The 17243-nt window shown below is 48.7% G+C and overlaps 1 protein-coding gene across 2 annotated transcripts in view; it reads left to right on the top strand.

Moving 5' to 3' along the window:
- LOC124092388 (adhesion G protein-coupled receptor E4) overlaps positions 1–16602 on the top strand; it is a 29274-nt gene extending 12672 nt beyond the window's left edge. For both annotated transcript variants that reach the window (XM_046443894.1, XM_058579168.1), the window contains exons 9-17: positions 1250–1428; positions 2653–2820; positions 3962–4156; positions 10227–10462; positions 12032–12098; positions 12647–12738; positions 13974–14154; positions 15174–15269; positions 15720–16602. In XM_046443894.1, the coding sequence (XP_046299850.1) occupies positions 1250–1428; positions 2653–2820; positions 3962–4156; positions 10227–10462; positions 12032–12098; positions 12647–12738; positions 13974–14154; positions 15174–15269; positions 15720–15755 (1250 nt within the window). In that variant the 3' untranslated portion in view covers positions 15756–16602. The remainder of the gene's footprint in view (positions 1–1249; positions 1429–2652; positions 2821–3961; positions 4157–10226; positions 10463–12031; positions 12099–12646; positions 12739–13973; positions 14155–15173; positions 15270–15719) is intronic.
- The last annotated feature ends 641 nt before the right edge of the window (positions 16603–17243 follow it).

The raw sequence follows: 17243 nt of genomic DNA, 5'->3' as shown, positions 1-17243 counted from the left end.
CTCAGAAACAGCCGCAGATATGTCAAAGAAGGAACACTGCTGTGACAATAAATCTTTATTTGCACAAACAGATGGCAGGCTGGATTTGCCACCCTGCCTAACCCCTCACTGTAGGTCTGTGCAAAGCCCCTACGTCATGTAGGAACTTTCTAGTTATTTGTTGGTTTACTTTCCATCTCTCCCGTTGCAATGCCAACTCTCCGGTGGCAGGGACTTTGTTCTGCTCGTGACTGTATCATAATGCCTGACATACAGTAGATGCTTAATAGATATCTGATGGGTGAAGGAATGAAGAATGAATACAAACCTCTTCAAAGAGAAAGACCTGATATTACTCTGAGAGTGAGGTGCCTGCTAATCTACTCCGGAAAGTTCCTGGCCACTTTAGTCTTTGCTCCTTAATGTGAGCTTGGGGTGGGAGTAGGGCAGGAAAGGAGCAAAAATGAGAGGATTCTCACAATGGAGCTAATGATGATGTAGGTGGCAAGCGGCTTTGGCCGCAAGTGGGAGGTGGCCCATGAGTAATAGCAGCTTAGGAGGCTCCGTCAGGCTGCGGAGCATCTTGAACACACGGATTAAACTTTCCACGCATGAACAGGGAGGCAGAAGAGAGAGGGCGCGAGACAGGAACAGAGAGGGAGGAGGAGAGGGAGGGGGAGAACAGGAAAAGAGTGCGAGGGAGCTCATCTAGTGGAATGAGCCGCCCCGCACGCCTTTCCACTGAGTTGGCTGTCCCAGAGTGAACCTGGAAGGTGGGGACTGAGGGTCCATTCTCCACTTTCCCTTCTAGGCCCAGCATCCTGCCTTTTTTTTCTTTTTTTTTGGACCAGGGATTAAACCCAGGACACTTAGCCACTGAGCCCCAGCCCCAGAGACAGGGTCTCACCAAGAGGCTCAAGGCCTCAGTAAATTGCTGAGGCTGGCTTTGAACTTGAGATCCTCCTGCCTCAGAGTCCCAAGCCACTGGGATTACAGGCCTGTGCACCTCACCTGACCTGACTCTGCTTTTGATGCCTGAGGGCTCATGTGCATCTTATGGCCCATCGATGGACGTGTTTTACACGTGCACCTATTAAAACATGACGCGAACGTTATGCTCACACTTCCCAGTCTGTGCACCCCTCACCTCTCCTAGTACAGTGCATGTTCCACTTAAGGAATTTCCAAGGGAGTGTGTGCACAGCAGATGTCAGACATGCGGGTAGCAACGTGGACACTCCCTAACACCACTTCTCCTCTCTTTTCTCAGACAAGAGCATAGTTGCTCTGATCACTTATCGATCTCTTGGGAATTTTCTGAACGGATCCTTTTTCAGTGATCGAAGGAGGAAGCTGGGAGCCAGGCTGAACTCCCAGGTTGTGAGTGGCACCGTTGGTGACAAGGTCAACCTGTCTGAACCCACGTTCCTGACCTTTCAACACACTCAGGTGAGCAGATCCCCAGCCGAAAGAATGGTTGCCGGTGAGGACGTGGGGAAAGGGAGGCTGAGCACACTACTGTGGGAACACGAATCAGAACAACCATGTGGGGCAGGATAAGGAACCACACAAGATTAAAGCCGGAACTAGGACAGGATCCAGTGGGCCCAGCATGGGTCCATCCACGGAGGGACAGAGCTCTGCATCTGAGGGGGCCTCCGCACTCCACGTTCACGGCAGCACTGTTTCCAACCAACTCCAGTGTCCACCAGCAGATGAGTGGATGAAGGGAATGTGAAGGTCATATCACAGGGTGCTGTACAGCCTTAGGAAGGAAGGAACCTGCCCTCTGCCACAGCGTGCCTCAACCTGTAGCACATTTTGTTAAATAAAATAAATTAGATGCAGAATGATAGATACTGCATGATCTCACTTAGGTATGGGATCTAGAAAAAGTCAAATTCACAGTAACTGCGAGTGGAATGGTGGTCACCAGAGAACCAGGTGGCAGAAGGACATGCTGGTCCAAGAGAATGAACTTGAAGTTATAGGGTGGGCAAGTGCCGGAGCCGTGGTGCCTCATCGGCAGAAGTCCAGCCTGGCAACTGGAGCTAATAGTAATGTGTTGTATGTCAAAATCTCCCAAGAGAGCAGGGCTCCAGAGTCCTCACCCAAAAGGAAATGGGAGGGGACGGATAGGCTAATTAGCTCCGTCCTGGCAATCACTTCATAGTGTACACACTTAGTAAGACCCCGTGATGCAACCTTAAATGCGCACCATTCTTACTTGTCAACATATTTCAATGAAGTTGTGAAAGAAGAGAAATGCTGAGGCCCCTAGGGACTTCCACAGCATGAAGGTTCCCCTACTGAAGCTAGGAAGGCCACGGGGCATGAGTGTTCCTGAGCACGGTGGGCGCTGGAGGCAGGCAGGAGGAAGGGCCACCTCGCTGGAGAGGGAGACAGCTTAGAGCAGAAAGAGAGTGTGAAGGAGGCACTCACCCTTTGTCTGTGCTCACCCAGGGATCTCTCAGCAGAGCCCTGGGGGAAGCAGTTCTTAAGGGTCAATGCCCTGAATACTGAGCTGGCCATAGAAAGTGAGAATAAATAAATGTAGAATAACCCCAAAGGTGTTTTTTGAATCTGCTTTCCAACTCAATACACTGGATGAAGCTACAACGTTGAAATAGGGACACGGGAAAGACATCCGCGTTCCTGCTCTTCTCTTTCCAGCCTGGTGGTGAGACGGCAAAGCATCTCTGCGTCTACTGGGAAGGGTCGAAGGATGGGGGCAGCTGGTCGACGGAGGGCTGCTTCCATGTGGGCAGCAATGATTCCCACACCAGGTGCAAGTGCTTCCACCTGTCCAGCTTTGCTGTCCTCGTGGCTCTGACGCCCAAGGTACCAAGGCTCCGAGTTCCCTTGCTTGGAAGCTCTGGGCTCATCTTCTGCATAGCTTAGAAAAAGGTTCTAAAATAAGGAGTCAGGTGGCTTCCGTGAGAGGTGATTCTGAGAGACACCAGGAGGGGTTGGGGAAGAGAAATGGGGAAAGGATAGAAGGCAGCGCAGAGAAGATTATCAAGCCAGTGACCACTGTGGTCAGCAGAGCTTATTCCCCCTGGGAGACCCAGGAGGCAGTGTGGGACATGCACCTCAGAGTCATCCTGAGTGGCGAGGGAGCTGGGGTATGTATACACTCACTGTCGTCATTTGTCTTCAGCTGTGTTCAGGGGGGCACTTCTGCAAGCATGGGTGGGGTGAGCTCAAGCCAAAAGGAAAGCCCTCGGCCACTGGGAAGTTGGTTTGGCAGCCTCTCCAGAGGTGAGGTCCAAGGGGATCTGGGATCAAAAGCATCTATTACCCTGCAAAAGAGGGTTGCAGCCAAACCTCCCTGGTCACACCAGAAGTCAGGCAATGACTGTCACTGATGACACACCATAGCTCTCTGAATTTCGCAACCAAGTCTGAGATAACTCAGGTTGAAAGAAGCTTAATTCACTTCTTCCCCTAGTCCTTTTAGCTCCCACTGTGTTGTGTGCTTCACATACACGGCCTCATTTCATTCATTTGTTGAGTACTGTTCGGGTGCTAGACTTGTTCTGAGCATTGAGGATGTGACACAGAACAAGACCCAGTTCCCAGCCGGCCTCCCTGGAGACCAGGGCCGAGTGCTGTGCTGTCAATGAGACCACCAGCCACAGGCAGATACGTGAAATGTGGATGGTGTAACCGATCAATCAAACTCGGAGTGTCATTAGTTTCATCTGTTTCTTTTTACATTTTTCATTTTGGCTACTAGGAAATTCACAGCAACACACAGGGTATCTGTGTCCAATACCTCCATTGGGCAGTGCCCATCTGGTGAGTGGTTGGTTCTTCATCAGTCCAGCGTGGAAAATGCTCTAACTCTCCCTGTTTTGCAAACACCGAGTCTTGGGTTAAGTCGCTTGTTTCAGGGACTGGACCAGGAAGCCCGATGACTCTGTAGGAAAACAACAGCACAGCTGAGAGTGCTAACACGCCCCTCTCGGATGGCCTGTAGGAGGATCTGGTGCTGACTGTGATCACCTACGTGGGACTGGGGCTTTCCCTGCTCTGCCTCCTCCTGGCAGTCCTCACCTTCCTCCTGTGCCGGCCCATCCAGAACACCAGTACCACGCTCCACCTGCAGCTCTCCCTCTGCCTCTTCCTGGCCCACTTCCTGTTCCTCACGGGCATCAACAGGACTGAGCCTGAGGTGGGTGATTTCCCTCCTTGTCAGCGTCTGATCCTAAGTGAGGAGATGTTAACTAGCAGCAATGGTGCTGGGAGAGGGAAGTGTGCCTTGTTCATCTCTCCCCCCCGTGTAACTGTGAGACCATCTTTCTGAGTGCCCATTTAGTGATGGTGTTAGATAGGGGGACATCACCTGCTGTAACGACTGAACCCCAAAGTGTCAGAGGCTTCGCACAGTACGAGTTAATCTTTCCCTATCTATCAGCAGAGGGTGAGCAGACAAATCTGCAGGATGTCTGACCACCCTCAGGCTGAAGGAGGCTGTTATCTTCCATTCAGCTTCCAGGGACATCCTGTAGTGTCTCCTATTCTAGCCAACTGGGAAGGGAAAAAAGCATGTGATAGAGTCCAAGGGGGAGGTTAATATGAACTGCACCAGGAAGTGCTGCATATCACTTCCCCTCATATCCCATTGGCTGGAGCCCAGTCACATGGTAGCACAATGTTGCAAAGAGTTCTGGGAAATGTAGTTTTTGGCTGGGAAGCCCTTTCCTAGAGACAGATCTGTGCTCTGGAATGAGGGGGTGCGGGAGCAGCTGAAACACTGATGGACAGTGGCCTAGCCTCTCTGATCTAAACTAATCATCCTACTTTCTGCATGACCTTGTTGAAGTGACTTTCTCATCTTATTTATTTAAAGTTATTTAAAATTAACAAAGGAAATGGTAACATTTATTGTGCACAACATGTTGTTTTGAAACTCACATCATAGAAAGGTTTTGTTATAGTTTGAACATGTTCACCATAATTTAAGTTTTGGAAACTGAATCCCCAATGCAACAGTGTTAAGGGGTGGGCCCTTACAGCGCAGTAAAATAACTGGTTGACAAGGACTAATTGAATATTTCAAAACTGCTAATAGGATCTAGAATGGTTCCAGCACAAGAAATGACAAATGTCTTGAGGTGATGGAAATGGTAATTACCCCAATCTTATCATTATGCATTGTGAACATGTATTAAAATGCCATATTGTGCCCATAACTATGTACGATTCACAGAAGAGACAGTAATATAATAATCAATAATAATAATAAAAAAATATTTAGTAAGAGGTGAGACCTATCAGAAGCAATGAGGCCAGGAGGGCACTGCCCTCGTCCATGGATTAATGCTGTTACTACAGAGTGGCTCCTTGGGAAAGAACAAGTTTGTCCCCCCTTGCTCTTTGCCCTTCTGCCATGGGCAATGCAGCAAAGAGCCCTTGCTAGACGTGGGCCCCTGGTTCTTCCAGAACCATGAGCCACATTTCTGTTTGCTGTGATCATCACTGTGGGATTCTGCTATGGCCACATGGCATGGACCGAGGCTGAGCTGAGCTGAGGGGCATGCACCCCCACCGCCGCTCTTGTTCTGGATGTGGGAGACGCGAAGCTGCTTTCTTGGTTATTTCCAAGCTGCAACACGTCACTCTGCTCAGCAGCCACCGTGTTGCCCAACAGCTCTGCTCTGACTTCCCTTTCTGGACTTCCCCTCTGTGGTGGGGCCTAGGTGTGGGGTTCCGGCAGCGAGGACTGAGCATGAGGAATGTGAAGAAGGCCGGAGCTGGCCTTAGTCACCATGCTCATCATCACCCCAGTCACCATCAGGAAGGACCAGAACTACAGGTTCTAGGCTCCTTTTAACCCCAAAGACTGTGGTCCACCAACTGGAAGGTTTCAAAGCACACTTACTGTTCCTGAGAAGACAAATGCTGCAGTTAAGATGGTACATTTGTGAAGTGTTGGACATGTCAATGAACGTAGTCATTCCACAATGTATATATACATATTTCAAAACACCCTGTTATATACCATAAGTATATATGTTTCGTCATTTTGTTGCTTAATTTTTTTTAAAAAAAGAAAGAATAATTGGTTTCTGGAGATAGTTTGGATCCAAATACAGTTTACTTTTACTAGCTGTGTGACCTTGGGCATGATTTTAGCTTCTTTTGGCCTCACTTTCCTCATTTGAATATACGGAGAAACTGGAAAAAAATAGGCTTCCGGCAAATCTGGCCTACTCTCTGTACTGTAATGTCATTTTTATTACAGTCATACCTATCTGTTTGCATATTGTAGAGATGGCCCTGAAAAGCCTAAAATATTGTCTTTGTGGACCTTTACAAAAAAGCCTGTCATAGGGTATTTCACTATGATATACATTGACAGTCACTGGTGGTTTGATCAGAGGTCACCCTCAGTGCTAGCCACTACTCTGATAAGATTTTAAAAGAATGTGTTCAAAGTTATAAAAGTGATATTCTAGTTAAGATAAAGTTAACTTATCATCTTTTTTTTTTTTTTTTTTTTTGTACTGGGGTTTGAACTCAGGAATACTCTACCAACTGAGCCATATCCCTGGCCCTATTTTGTATTTTATTTAGAGATAGGGTCTCACTGAGTTACTTATTGCCTCACTTTTGCTGAGGCTGACTTTGAACTTGTGATCCTCCTGTCTCAGCCTCCCAAGCCGCTAGGATTACAGGTGTGAACCACCATGCCCAGCTAATTTGGTCATCTTGAGAGTGTCTTGCTCTTATATAATGCTCTGTAGTCACCCACCTGTTATTGAATTTATTCATTCATTGATATTCAGAGAACCCTTGTGTGCCAGGAGACTTGTTGAACTGCTTTGTGAACAGGGAGCTCTCAGCCTAGGAAGGTGTGAGGCAGCCTAGAGGACTGTCACTGTGCAGGGTGACATACAAGGGCCTCAGTGCTGTGTCCCTGTGGGTTCTGAGGAAGCCACCAGTGCAGATGAGGTGACTCAGTGGCAATCAGGTGGATGAGTTTGCCAGGTGTGGAGGACACTGAAGGAGACTGACAGCTTTTCCCAGCGTCCTTTGCAGTGAGGTTGGGCCATGTGACCTATCGGCCAATGGAAATAAAGTATTGAGACCCTGCTCTTTTTTTTCTTCCGGTTTGGCCCTGGGGATCGAACCCAGGGCTGCTGTACCAGCGAGCTGTCTCCCTAGTCCTTTATTATTTTTTATTTTGAGATGGCATCTTGTCGTCTTAAGCTTTTACATTTTAAGAGCTGGTGCTGTTGAGAAGGTTCTTCCATACTGGGTGTGGCCCGTGAAGTGCAGGTCTGAGCTCCGAAGTGTCTAGTTCTGGACTCATACAAGTGTATGACCAGCCGGAGACTCTGAGACACACTTTACTGAGGGCTGTGCGAGGGCTCTCAAGGGTAAACTAGGGCTCACGGGTCAAGGGCAGGAAGAAAGGCTTCCAGGGAGTAGAAACCACGGGCCTGGAGGATCTGAAGCAGGAGTCAGCGTAGGATTTGGGGGCGTGTGAAGTACTTGGCCTGTGCCTCGGGCCCACTGGTCAGCTGGCTTCCTCACTGACTGGCCACCCTCCTTCTGAGTTCCAGGAGGCTGTGGCCCGTCCAGTTTGAATGGGCATCCGAGGGAACCTCCAGGGAGAATGTGGGGAGTCCATGGCTCTGGAGCCGGAAAGGCCAGGATTGGGCTTCGCCCTCCAGGTTGGCCAAGTTCTGTGCAGGGCCAGACAGTGCCGCCTCCAGCTCTGCGCACCCGTGGCCCGGGCTGTGCAGCTTCACCTGCGTCTGTGGCTCCATGGCTGCCGGGATGTAGCCAGCCCATAGGCCTGGAGTGTGCTAGTGACCTGAGGTACACAAACAGATGACCGGCCGGAGCTGGCCCAAAGCCAGAGGGCAGCTTCTTGGGTCCTGCTGCAGGTGGACCCAGGGAAGGCGAAGGAAAACGGGGTGAGAGGAAACTAGCAGCAGAAAGAACGCGGAGAGGCGAGGCTGGCTCGCTAGGAGGTGGCAGAGTGGGAACCGAGGGGGCGGGGGGGGGGCGAGTTGGACAGAAGAAATGTAAAGTGACGTGGTTAGGACTTGGCGCCTCCATGGGCGCCGAAGTGGCGTGCTTGGGAGAAAGCAGAAGTAGCCGTGTCCTGTCTGAGGCTTTCGGTTTGGGAGACTGGTGAGGGGGGTGGTGATGTCGTTCACTAAGCTGCAGCGAAAGGTCTGAGGGCAGAGAGGACATTGCAGTGGGACAGACTCGGGGACGCCAAGTCCCGCTGTGGTACTGCACAGCAAGGTGACCACAGCTAGCACCGTGCACATTTGAAATAACAGGAGGAGAGGGTGGTCAGCACCTTCCCGGCAAAGACACGCACAGGAGTAAGGTGACTGACGTGCGGATCACCCGGACGTGATGACCTTTGACCACATTACACAACGTAAGCGTTGTACCCACAGATACGCCCTGTCATCACGTTCCACCAAAAATAAACCCAAACTTCAGACAAGGCGCCCCCGCCCGCATTTGCTAGTGAGGTGTGCTGGGGGGGACGTGGGACTGAGACACACAAGGACAATTGGGAACAGGAGTCCCCATCCCCGAGAGACTGGGGTGTGGGTGACCTCAGGTGTCCTCCACAAAGGAGGCAGTTCAGGACGGGCGTTGGTGAGCTCAGAGTGTACAGGGCGATGTGAGGAGCATCCAGGCTGCAGCCTGTGGAAGAGCAACACCTAAACCTCAGAACAGCGAGACTTGCCCAGATATTCACAGATGAGCAGAGTCAGGAGAATTCCTGAGCAGAAGGTATCCTGGAGCCAAAGGACAGGCACCGTCAACGAGGCGAGCTGAGTTCTTCCCAGAGGTCAAGTAGAGTCTGCTGGACTTGGTAATTAGGAGGTTGTGGTGGCCAAAGTTCTCCAGGAAACAGACGCTGCAGAATGTGCATAAGAGAGTAGAGAGGGAGGGATCTGGTTTAAGGAACGAGCTCCTGGGATTATGGAGGCTGTCAAATCCAGAAGCCACAGGGCGAGCCAGGAGGCTGGAGACCCAGAGGATCCTGCCATTCTGGTCTGAAGGCTGCCTGCTGGCAGATTCCCTCTAGCCTAGGGGCACCCAGGCTTTCTTCTACTCGTGCTTTCAACTGATAGGACACGGCCCACCCACACTGTGGCGGCCAATCTGCTTCTTCTCATAGCTCACCAACTTAAATGGTAATTCCATCTGCAAACATTCACAGAAACATCTAGAACAATGTTTGGCCATATATTTGGGCAGTGTGGCTCAGCCAGATTGACACATGAAATTAAACAAAGATGAAAAAGGAAGTCATTAAGTCAGAAAAAATTCAGTCTCTCTTTAAGCAGGGAGTTAGAGGGAAACTGTGAATAAATTGCTTTGGTTCTCTGCTGTGTCTTCTATTTTCTCCTTTTTGTGCTCACCACGGTTTCCCCTGCCTTTCTGAACATATAAGATTGTTATTCAAGCAGAAAAGGAAATGCCACTTTCCTGGGTGCTGTGATTTGGATAAGCGTCCCTCAAAGGCTGTATATATATACACATAAAGTTCACATATATGTATAAATTAGTAAAGTGCTTTCCAAAGTGTGGTACTTCAGATGTTTCTAGATCAAAAGTGGACACATGCTTGGAAATTCACCAGTATCTATTTTTTATGAATGTCCTTGGCTTGTGACCCCAGTGTCCCCATCTATGGAATGTGAAGTAAGACTGTCCTAAAAATTCATTTACTTGTACTGAGGCTGCTGCGGTGCAGGGTGTGTGCCGGCTCTCCATGGACTCGCTAATATTCTGTGCAAAGATGGATCCTGCAGTGGGAATTTGAGTGTGAGTTGTTTGTTTGGAACTGATCTGGGCTACACTGACCCGAGAGGGGAAATGAGACAGACGGACAGAAAGCCAACCGATGGGTGAGTTTCCGCTGTGGCCACTGGAGGGTCATTCCAGGAGGACCTCCAGGGGGCAGTGTAGGGCGCATGTGCAGAGGGCCAGGGCGCTCGAGAGTTTGTCAGCACACTCTCCTCCATTAGGACCCTGGCGGCTGCTCCCCACTCGTTTGTTCCTGGTATTTCTGGCCTGCTGTGTGCATTCAGAGAGCAAATTTCGATGGCCAGCAGAAGTTCCCAAGAAAGGTATAGCACAGGTACTCAACTGAGACTCCCAGCTGGCACCCAGGGAACGGTGCGTGCTGAGGACAGTCAGGTGGACAGTCAGGTGCAGCCGCCGGTGGCCCCAGCCAGCTCCTCTCTCCCTTCCAGATGCTGTGCTCCATCATTGCAGGGGTACTGCACTACCTCTACCTGGCCGCCTTCTTCTGGATGCTCCTGGAAGGACTACACCTTTTCCTCACCGTCAGGAATCTTAAAGTGGCCAACTACACCAGCACGGGAAGATTCAAGAAGAGGTTCATGTACCCCCTGGGCTACGGCATCCCAGCTGTGATTGTCATTGTGTCCGTGATAGTTGGACACCAAAACTATGGCACATATACTCAGTAAGCGCGATGTGTGTTTGTGGTGGGAAGGGTATTTGCAGTCCGCATGAGCTTCGAAATGAAAATGGTGAATTATTCTTCAAACCAGTCCTTCTTGAAGCCCCAGTACTGTTTTACTTTGGCAATTCCTAGAGCAGTGGTTATCACCATCTTTGGGGATGGATCCCATTGATAATGAAAACCAGAGCTCCATTCCCCCAACCAATTCATATGCACACAAAAATTTGAATACAACTTCTGGAAATTTAGGGAGAGGTAAAGCAAATCCATGGCTCCACACAGAACCTGAGGGCAATGTGTTCAGTAGGAGTTTGAAAAAAATAGGTGGAATGGGTTGAGATTAATTTCCAAACCACAAAGAATAACGACTGTCTCAACTCTCGAAGGCTGGTGACAGGTCAGAGATCATGCTTCCTGTATGTGGCAGCTCATGTCATTCTCACCCTGACCGAATATGAACTTGTCAGTTTACTACCCCATGCGCAGGCATCAGGGGCTTTCCGCACTTCATGCTTTTCCCCAAGATCAGAGTTACAAAGGGAGGAAGCCAGAATTCCCAGGCAGTGCCCTCAGCAGCCGTGTTCTGCTGCCTCACGGCAGAAGTTTGCAAAGCTCTGTGCAGAACAATGTCTCAGTGCAGCTGTGTTTCAAAATAAACAGTGGTAGTTTAGATTAACCCCTGGGCTTCTAGTTTGCAATCCTTGTGCTAGAACTTAGGTGTGGAAGTTTTTCTGCCCCCTGTTAGCTGAAGCTTGTTATTTTTTCCAGATTCACACTGCCAGGTCTCCTTCTAGGATAAATTATACTACCTTTACCAACATCCGTCATGACAGAACACACAGTGGTTGAGCCACAGAGCTTTGGATATGAATGTTCAATTAGTGTTGGTTATTTTATGGTAGTAGTTAAATTATTGTGTTTTACTCTCCCTCTCATTATGACAATCATTATTGCCACAGCAACTACATTGATGGAACCTGAGCTCTTTGCCAGGAGCTGCCTCCAAAAGCTTCATACACAATTACATCTAATCTTTCGTACAAGTTCTGTGTGAGGAAATGACAACACTCTAGTGAGGGCAATCAAAGAAGAGGGAAATAAAAGGAGAGGATATTCCATGTTCATGGATAGGAGGGTTCAATGCAGTCAAGACCTCAGTTCTTCCCACTTAGTCTGTAGATCTGATGCATTCCCAATCCAAAGCTCACCAAAGTATTTCTGGATATTGATGAAGTGATTCTAAAGTTTACATGGAAGAGGAAGAAGACCCAGAATAGCCAGTGCAGTATTGAAGAAAGGCAAGGTTGGATCACTGGCGTTACCTGACTTCAAGCCTTAGTGCACAGCCACGTGAGTCACTTAATCTCCCAGTGCTTTGACTAGTCGCACTTTACATTTAGGGAAGCCAAGACTCAGTGCACACAGCTCGTGTTAGATGAGGTCATGTCTAAAGCCTGGGGTCTGAACTCAGTGGCTCTTTGGGCTGCTGGGATCTTGCTCCAGGAGCCTCTATGCAAACCCCTTCCCCTCTGGAGGAAGCCCAGCTAATGCTTGCCTTTTGCTCCACAGCTGCTGGCTCAAGCTCGATGAAGGATTCATCTGGAGCTTCATGGGGCCAGTGGCCCTCATTATCTTGGTAGGTGGTAGTTATTTATGGGCGTGCTGGCCCTGGGTTGACCTAGCATAGAGAGTGTTTCTTATCTGCTAAAGTGGAAATGAGATAAAGATAAGAAAATGCAGCTCAACATGACCAAACTCTGTTTCTGAAAATATTGCCATCAGTCCTGTTGCTACGGCTTTCTCCTAGTGCACCAGCTGTTCTTTGAATAACGTAGCCCTTTGCTGCATTTGCAGCCTTTAGAAAGCCCTGCACTCATTCATTCAATAAAATGCACAGAGCAACCCAGTCTTCTGTTTGCCAGGAACATCCCGGTTACACCTGCTGCCTGGTGTAGGTGTCGGTAGCAGCCTCCCCCTCTCCGAGTGTCATTTGGATGATAAGTTATGGAGCACTGCAGGACTGAGCCCTGGGCAGCATGTGATAGACCTGAGCATGTCCCTGGTGACCCTACGGAGCTGGTGTCCTTTGGGAAAAAGATTCTCAGCTCCAGATCAAGTTGGGTTGTTTGAAATGGAATTGAAAGAAAATTCCAAGCCATTTTTTTTTCTATGCTGTTTCCACAGATAAACTTGGTGTTGTACTTCCAAATTCTGTGGATTTTGAGAAGCAAACTTTCCTCCCTCAATAAAGAGGTCTCCACCATTCAGGACACCAGGTAAGAAGTTACTGGAATTGGTGATAGCCACGGATTTGTCCAGCAGGAAAGAGTAAGTCTATTCACAAACATGACATGGGGCCAGGCGTGAAGTCCAGTGGTAGTTGGTGCTGGCCTAGACACAGAGGCCCTGGGTTCTGCCCCAGACAAAAGTCAGACGTTCTTCTTATTCCTGACAAAGAGGGACAATTTACAGAAGTACAAACCAGGCTGTGGACGTTCAGTGGTGGAGGCCTGGCCTTGCCTAACACAAGCAAATGCCTAGTTTCAAGTCCAGAAATGCCCCCTGACCCCCTCCCCAAAAGAAGTAAACACCATGATTTTCAGATAGTTTGATCCATTGCTTTATTTCTTTATTCAAGAAACATTGATTGAATGTCTCCTTGGTATAACATTCTTCATATTGAATTGCTACCTAGAGTATCAATATTATCCTTTTTCTAACCTCTGAGAGTCCACTACCTCTGGAACCCACTCTCCTTGATTGTAGAAACTGTTCTCAGTGGTGCCATCTAAATTCTCCATCACAACAAGGGTAGATACTGGCCTTTACCAATAAACTCCAGCCTATGAGGTGGACATTACTCTTCCCAATGAGCCAACCAACCAACTGCCCCAATTCCCTAAGAGTGGCAGGGATATGGGTACAACTTGCAGTAGAATCTCTCCAGCCTTGGGCCTTGACTTTGGTCTCATCCACTTATCGACCAACTTAACATCACTTGTCCTCTGTTTCCTCAGTCCTGGAGGGTTAGCCTCTCTCTTCTTGCTGTTTCCCTATCCCCTGCGTGTGTATGTGCAAGTGAAGGTTCATGCTTCACACACGTGTACACACACACACACACACACACACACACACAGACTCTCCTAGCCAGTGGCCAGGGCAGCCCCACTCCATCTTATCGAATACTATTTTTCTTTGTTGCATTGTGTTCTGAAGACAGGACATCCCTCTCATCCAAAATCTTTCAACACAAATTTTAGAAAGCATTTCTGCAGATTTTCCAGTAAGGCCACGTAGAAGACTTTGCAGAAAAATCATTTCCGAGGGTGGGAGAAAGCATTATTCTTAGCAGAGGTGTTTGAGAACCATCACCATCACCTGCCTGACCCTCAGGCTGTGCAGACCCTGTGTCAGTCACTAACTGAAGGTTGCTATCAGGTTAGATGAGGCCCTGTGCTCACCAAACTCACCGTGTTCAGTTAAGCTGTAGCTACTATTGCTCTTTCCCCAGGGTCATGACATTTAAGGCCATTGCTCAGCTGTTTGTGCTGGGATGTTCCTGGGGCCTTGGTTTCTTCATGGTTGAAGAAGTAGGGCAGACGGTGGGATTGGTCATTGCCTACCTGTTCACCATCACCAATGTCCTGCAAGGGGTTTTGCTCTTCGTGGTTCACTGCCTCCTTAATCGCCAGGTAAGACTAAGTGTTGGTCTTTCCAGCCTAGCCCCTCGTCCTATTGAACGGCTGTGTGCATTCTTGCCTTTCCTCGGCCTTTCGTATTTGTACTGAGATGTTGCCTTCTATTTGAGAAGGGGGTTCAGGGGTTCCTTGAGCATGCTGTGCCCTCGGGGTTTCACCCATTTAGTATCCTGACATATCTCTTAAGAACATGTGTCAGTCAGGATAAGGTAGACTACGCTGCATTAACAAATAGTCCTTTCCTAATAATCCCCGCCACCCAGTCTCAATGTTTTACAACGATAAATGTTCATTTCTTGTTTATGCTACATGAGTATGGCTTGGTCTACATGGTCTTCACTCAGGCTATGGTATGGCTCCCTGCCTACAATATTGTTGGTCTCATGGCAGTCAGAAAAGAGATCACGACCAAATGTAGCCTACCCCACTTAATATTTCTGCTTGGCTGTGACACACGTCCATCCATTCTGCTACCATTTCATTGTTCAAAGGAAACTGCATGGTTATATTTGAGCTCACCAGGGAGGGGATGAATAATCCTCCTGTAATGAAGAGGGACACTGGAATATTGGGTAAATCTACTACAAACTCAGAGAGACTTCATCACTTATCCCGGGTCTACTACTGAGTAGGTTGCTATGTAACCTTGGGCAGTATAGTATGCCTATTCTCCTTGAGCCTCAATTTTCTCATCTGCAGATTAATGATGCATACCTCTAACTGTTGAGGATTACCATCACCACCATCATGACCATCACCACCATCACCATTATCATCACCATCACATCATCATCACCATCATCACTATCACCATCACCACCATTACCACCACCATTAGCACACCATCACTGTCACCATCATGATCACTATTACCCTCACCATCATCACCATCACCTGCATTATCACCTGCATTATCATCATATATCAAGTCCTTATGGTGTCCGATGTCATCAGCGTTCTCTTGGCCCAAGCTCTGTCTGTAACACAAGCTCCTCTATTTCTCAAACTTCTAGGTGCGAATGGAATACAAGAAGTGGTTTAGCAGGGTGCAGAGGGGTGTTGAAACGGAAAGTACAGAGATGTCTCGCTCCACTACCCACACCAGAATGGTAAGCCCAATATAACTATTTGTGAAAAGGTCCAAAAATGGGGGAACTTGTGAAGATAGAAGGGAAGGCAGTAAAGTGGAGGACGGTGAGGGGTGGGGGTGGGAAGGGGAGGAGCCACAGGATGAAACTGACCACGTACATGTTTGGATGGATGACAGTGAATCCCACTTCTCTACATCACTTACTGCACCAATTAACAAACCAACCAGTGAACAGGAGAAGACCACTAGAGCACAGCAAGGGGCTGGGTACAGGGAGGGAGGGCAAGGGGAAGAACCGGGTTGACTCTTAAAATGAGCCAAAGGCTCTCAGGTATCATGATGCCCTTACAGAGCTTTGGGCCTTGGAGAAATCCTAGCTGATCTCTAGGGAAGCTGGAAGTTTTGGTTAATTTCTGAGGGATTGATTTCTCCTCTCTCCTTATTACCTTCCCTGCCCTCTGCCTTGTAGGAGGAGCCAGGGAAGTCCTCGGAACTCGGTCACTGAAGACACCCTGTCCATCTGACTGATGCAGCTCCTCCCCGCTCCTCAGCTGGGGACCGAGAACTGGCTTGTGTCCACACGCTCATGTGGCTGCACAGTGACTAGACTAACACCACCCTCTCTCCCTTCCCATGAAAAGTCTGCACTTGGTTAATTTGGCTTTTCTTTCCAGAGAAAGAACGGGGTATGCAGGAGGTATTGCACCCACATTCATGTGCAATTAAGTGCAACGAGGTGTTGGAAAGATGCTTTTCACTGAGGGGGAAAGTTGGTGGATTTTCTTCCTCCAGCCGTTGCCACCTTGCCTGGGATGCCGGAGCTGGGGTCTGGAGGCCGCTCACAACCCCCCTCTGGCTTCTCTGCTGGGGTCGAGGTCTTGCACCTGCGCTCCAGGTCCACACAGCCCATATGGAAACACAGAAATGGGGGCTGAATTCCTGCAGGGCAGAAGCAGCCACCACCCTTGTCTAGGGACACATTGTCAGGAGAAATCCTGGGCAAGTCACTGCCACCACCCCAACTTTCTTTGCCAGGTGAATCTTTGAACCTACGTGTATACCTGGGTTAAAGACCATCTTGTCTCCTAGTGTCGCTTTTCACAAGTCTCAGCCCGCCACAGCAAGGGCTTGGCGCTATTTGTTTTATTTTCCATTTCTCCTTTCTTCTCCAATGTTATTGATTTTGGGGTGTATTTGTTTCAGCACACTAATCAACCCATCACGGTCACCTGACTTATCAGAGGACATTTTTCAAAAATGTTTTAAATTATAACGACTGTCCACGTTAAAATCACAGGCAAGAGTCACCATAGTTTATTTGAGGAAATTTCAAATAAATTGAAATTTGGTGGTTTGATGTGTGTTTTTTGGGTCATGGACAGAGGATTGTTGTTTTTATTGCTTAATGAGCTCAAATATCATCTGCTCGTAGCAACAATGGGACCAGGCTGTGACCACCTCTCCCTTTGCTATTATGTGATTCCCTTAAGGTTACAGTTCAGGGGCATCACATATTTTTGAACCGTGTGCGTGCAGAGCAACTTTTTATACTGTGCGATGTCAGGACTTAGATGAATAAAACTTCCAAACAATGCAACCTTCCCAGGAGGGCGGCGAGTGCTGGTCCTTGGTCCCCTCTTGCTGCTGATGCTCTCTGGTCTAGGTCACAAGTGGACAAAAAAGCAGGCCAGCTCTCGGGACCCTGGCTTCTGTGTTGGACATCTCTCTCCCCCACACAGAGGCTGCTCCTCTCCTCCCTCCCTCTCCCATCCCTGGTCTTCTCTTAGAGAGCCATTGGCCTCTCCTTTCTAAACCCTTTCCTTATTCAGACTCCCGAGGGACTCTGCCTTGGCTGCTCAGCTCACTATGGTCTGGACAGCCTGACTTGCCCCTCACATGCCATGCTCTGTGTCACAGATGCTGGCATGTGTGAGTGCTGGTCACAACTACCTGGGTTATAAACTTCTTGGAAGCAAAAATGAAAAATATGGTA

This window comes from Marmota monax, unplaced genomic scaffold (assembly GCF_021218885.2).
Source record: "Marmota monax isolate L192 unplaced genomic scaffold, Marmota_monax_Labrador192_F-V1.1 WCK01_AAM20220418_F8-fsc00102, whole genome shotgun sequence".
Taxonomy (NCBI): domain Eukaryota; kingdom Metazoa; phylum Chordata; class Mammalia; order Rodentia; family Sciuridae; genus Marmota; species Marmota monax.
This window is presented reverse-complemented; position numbering and strand designations above follow the sequence as displayed.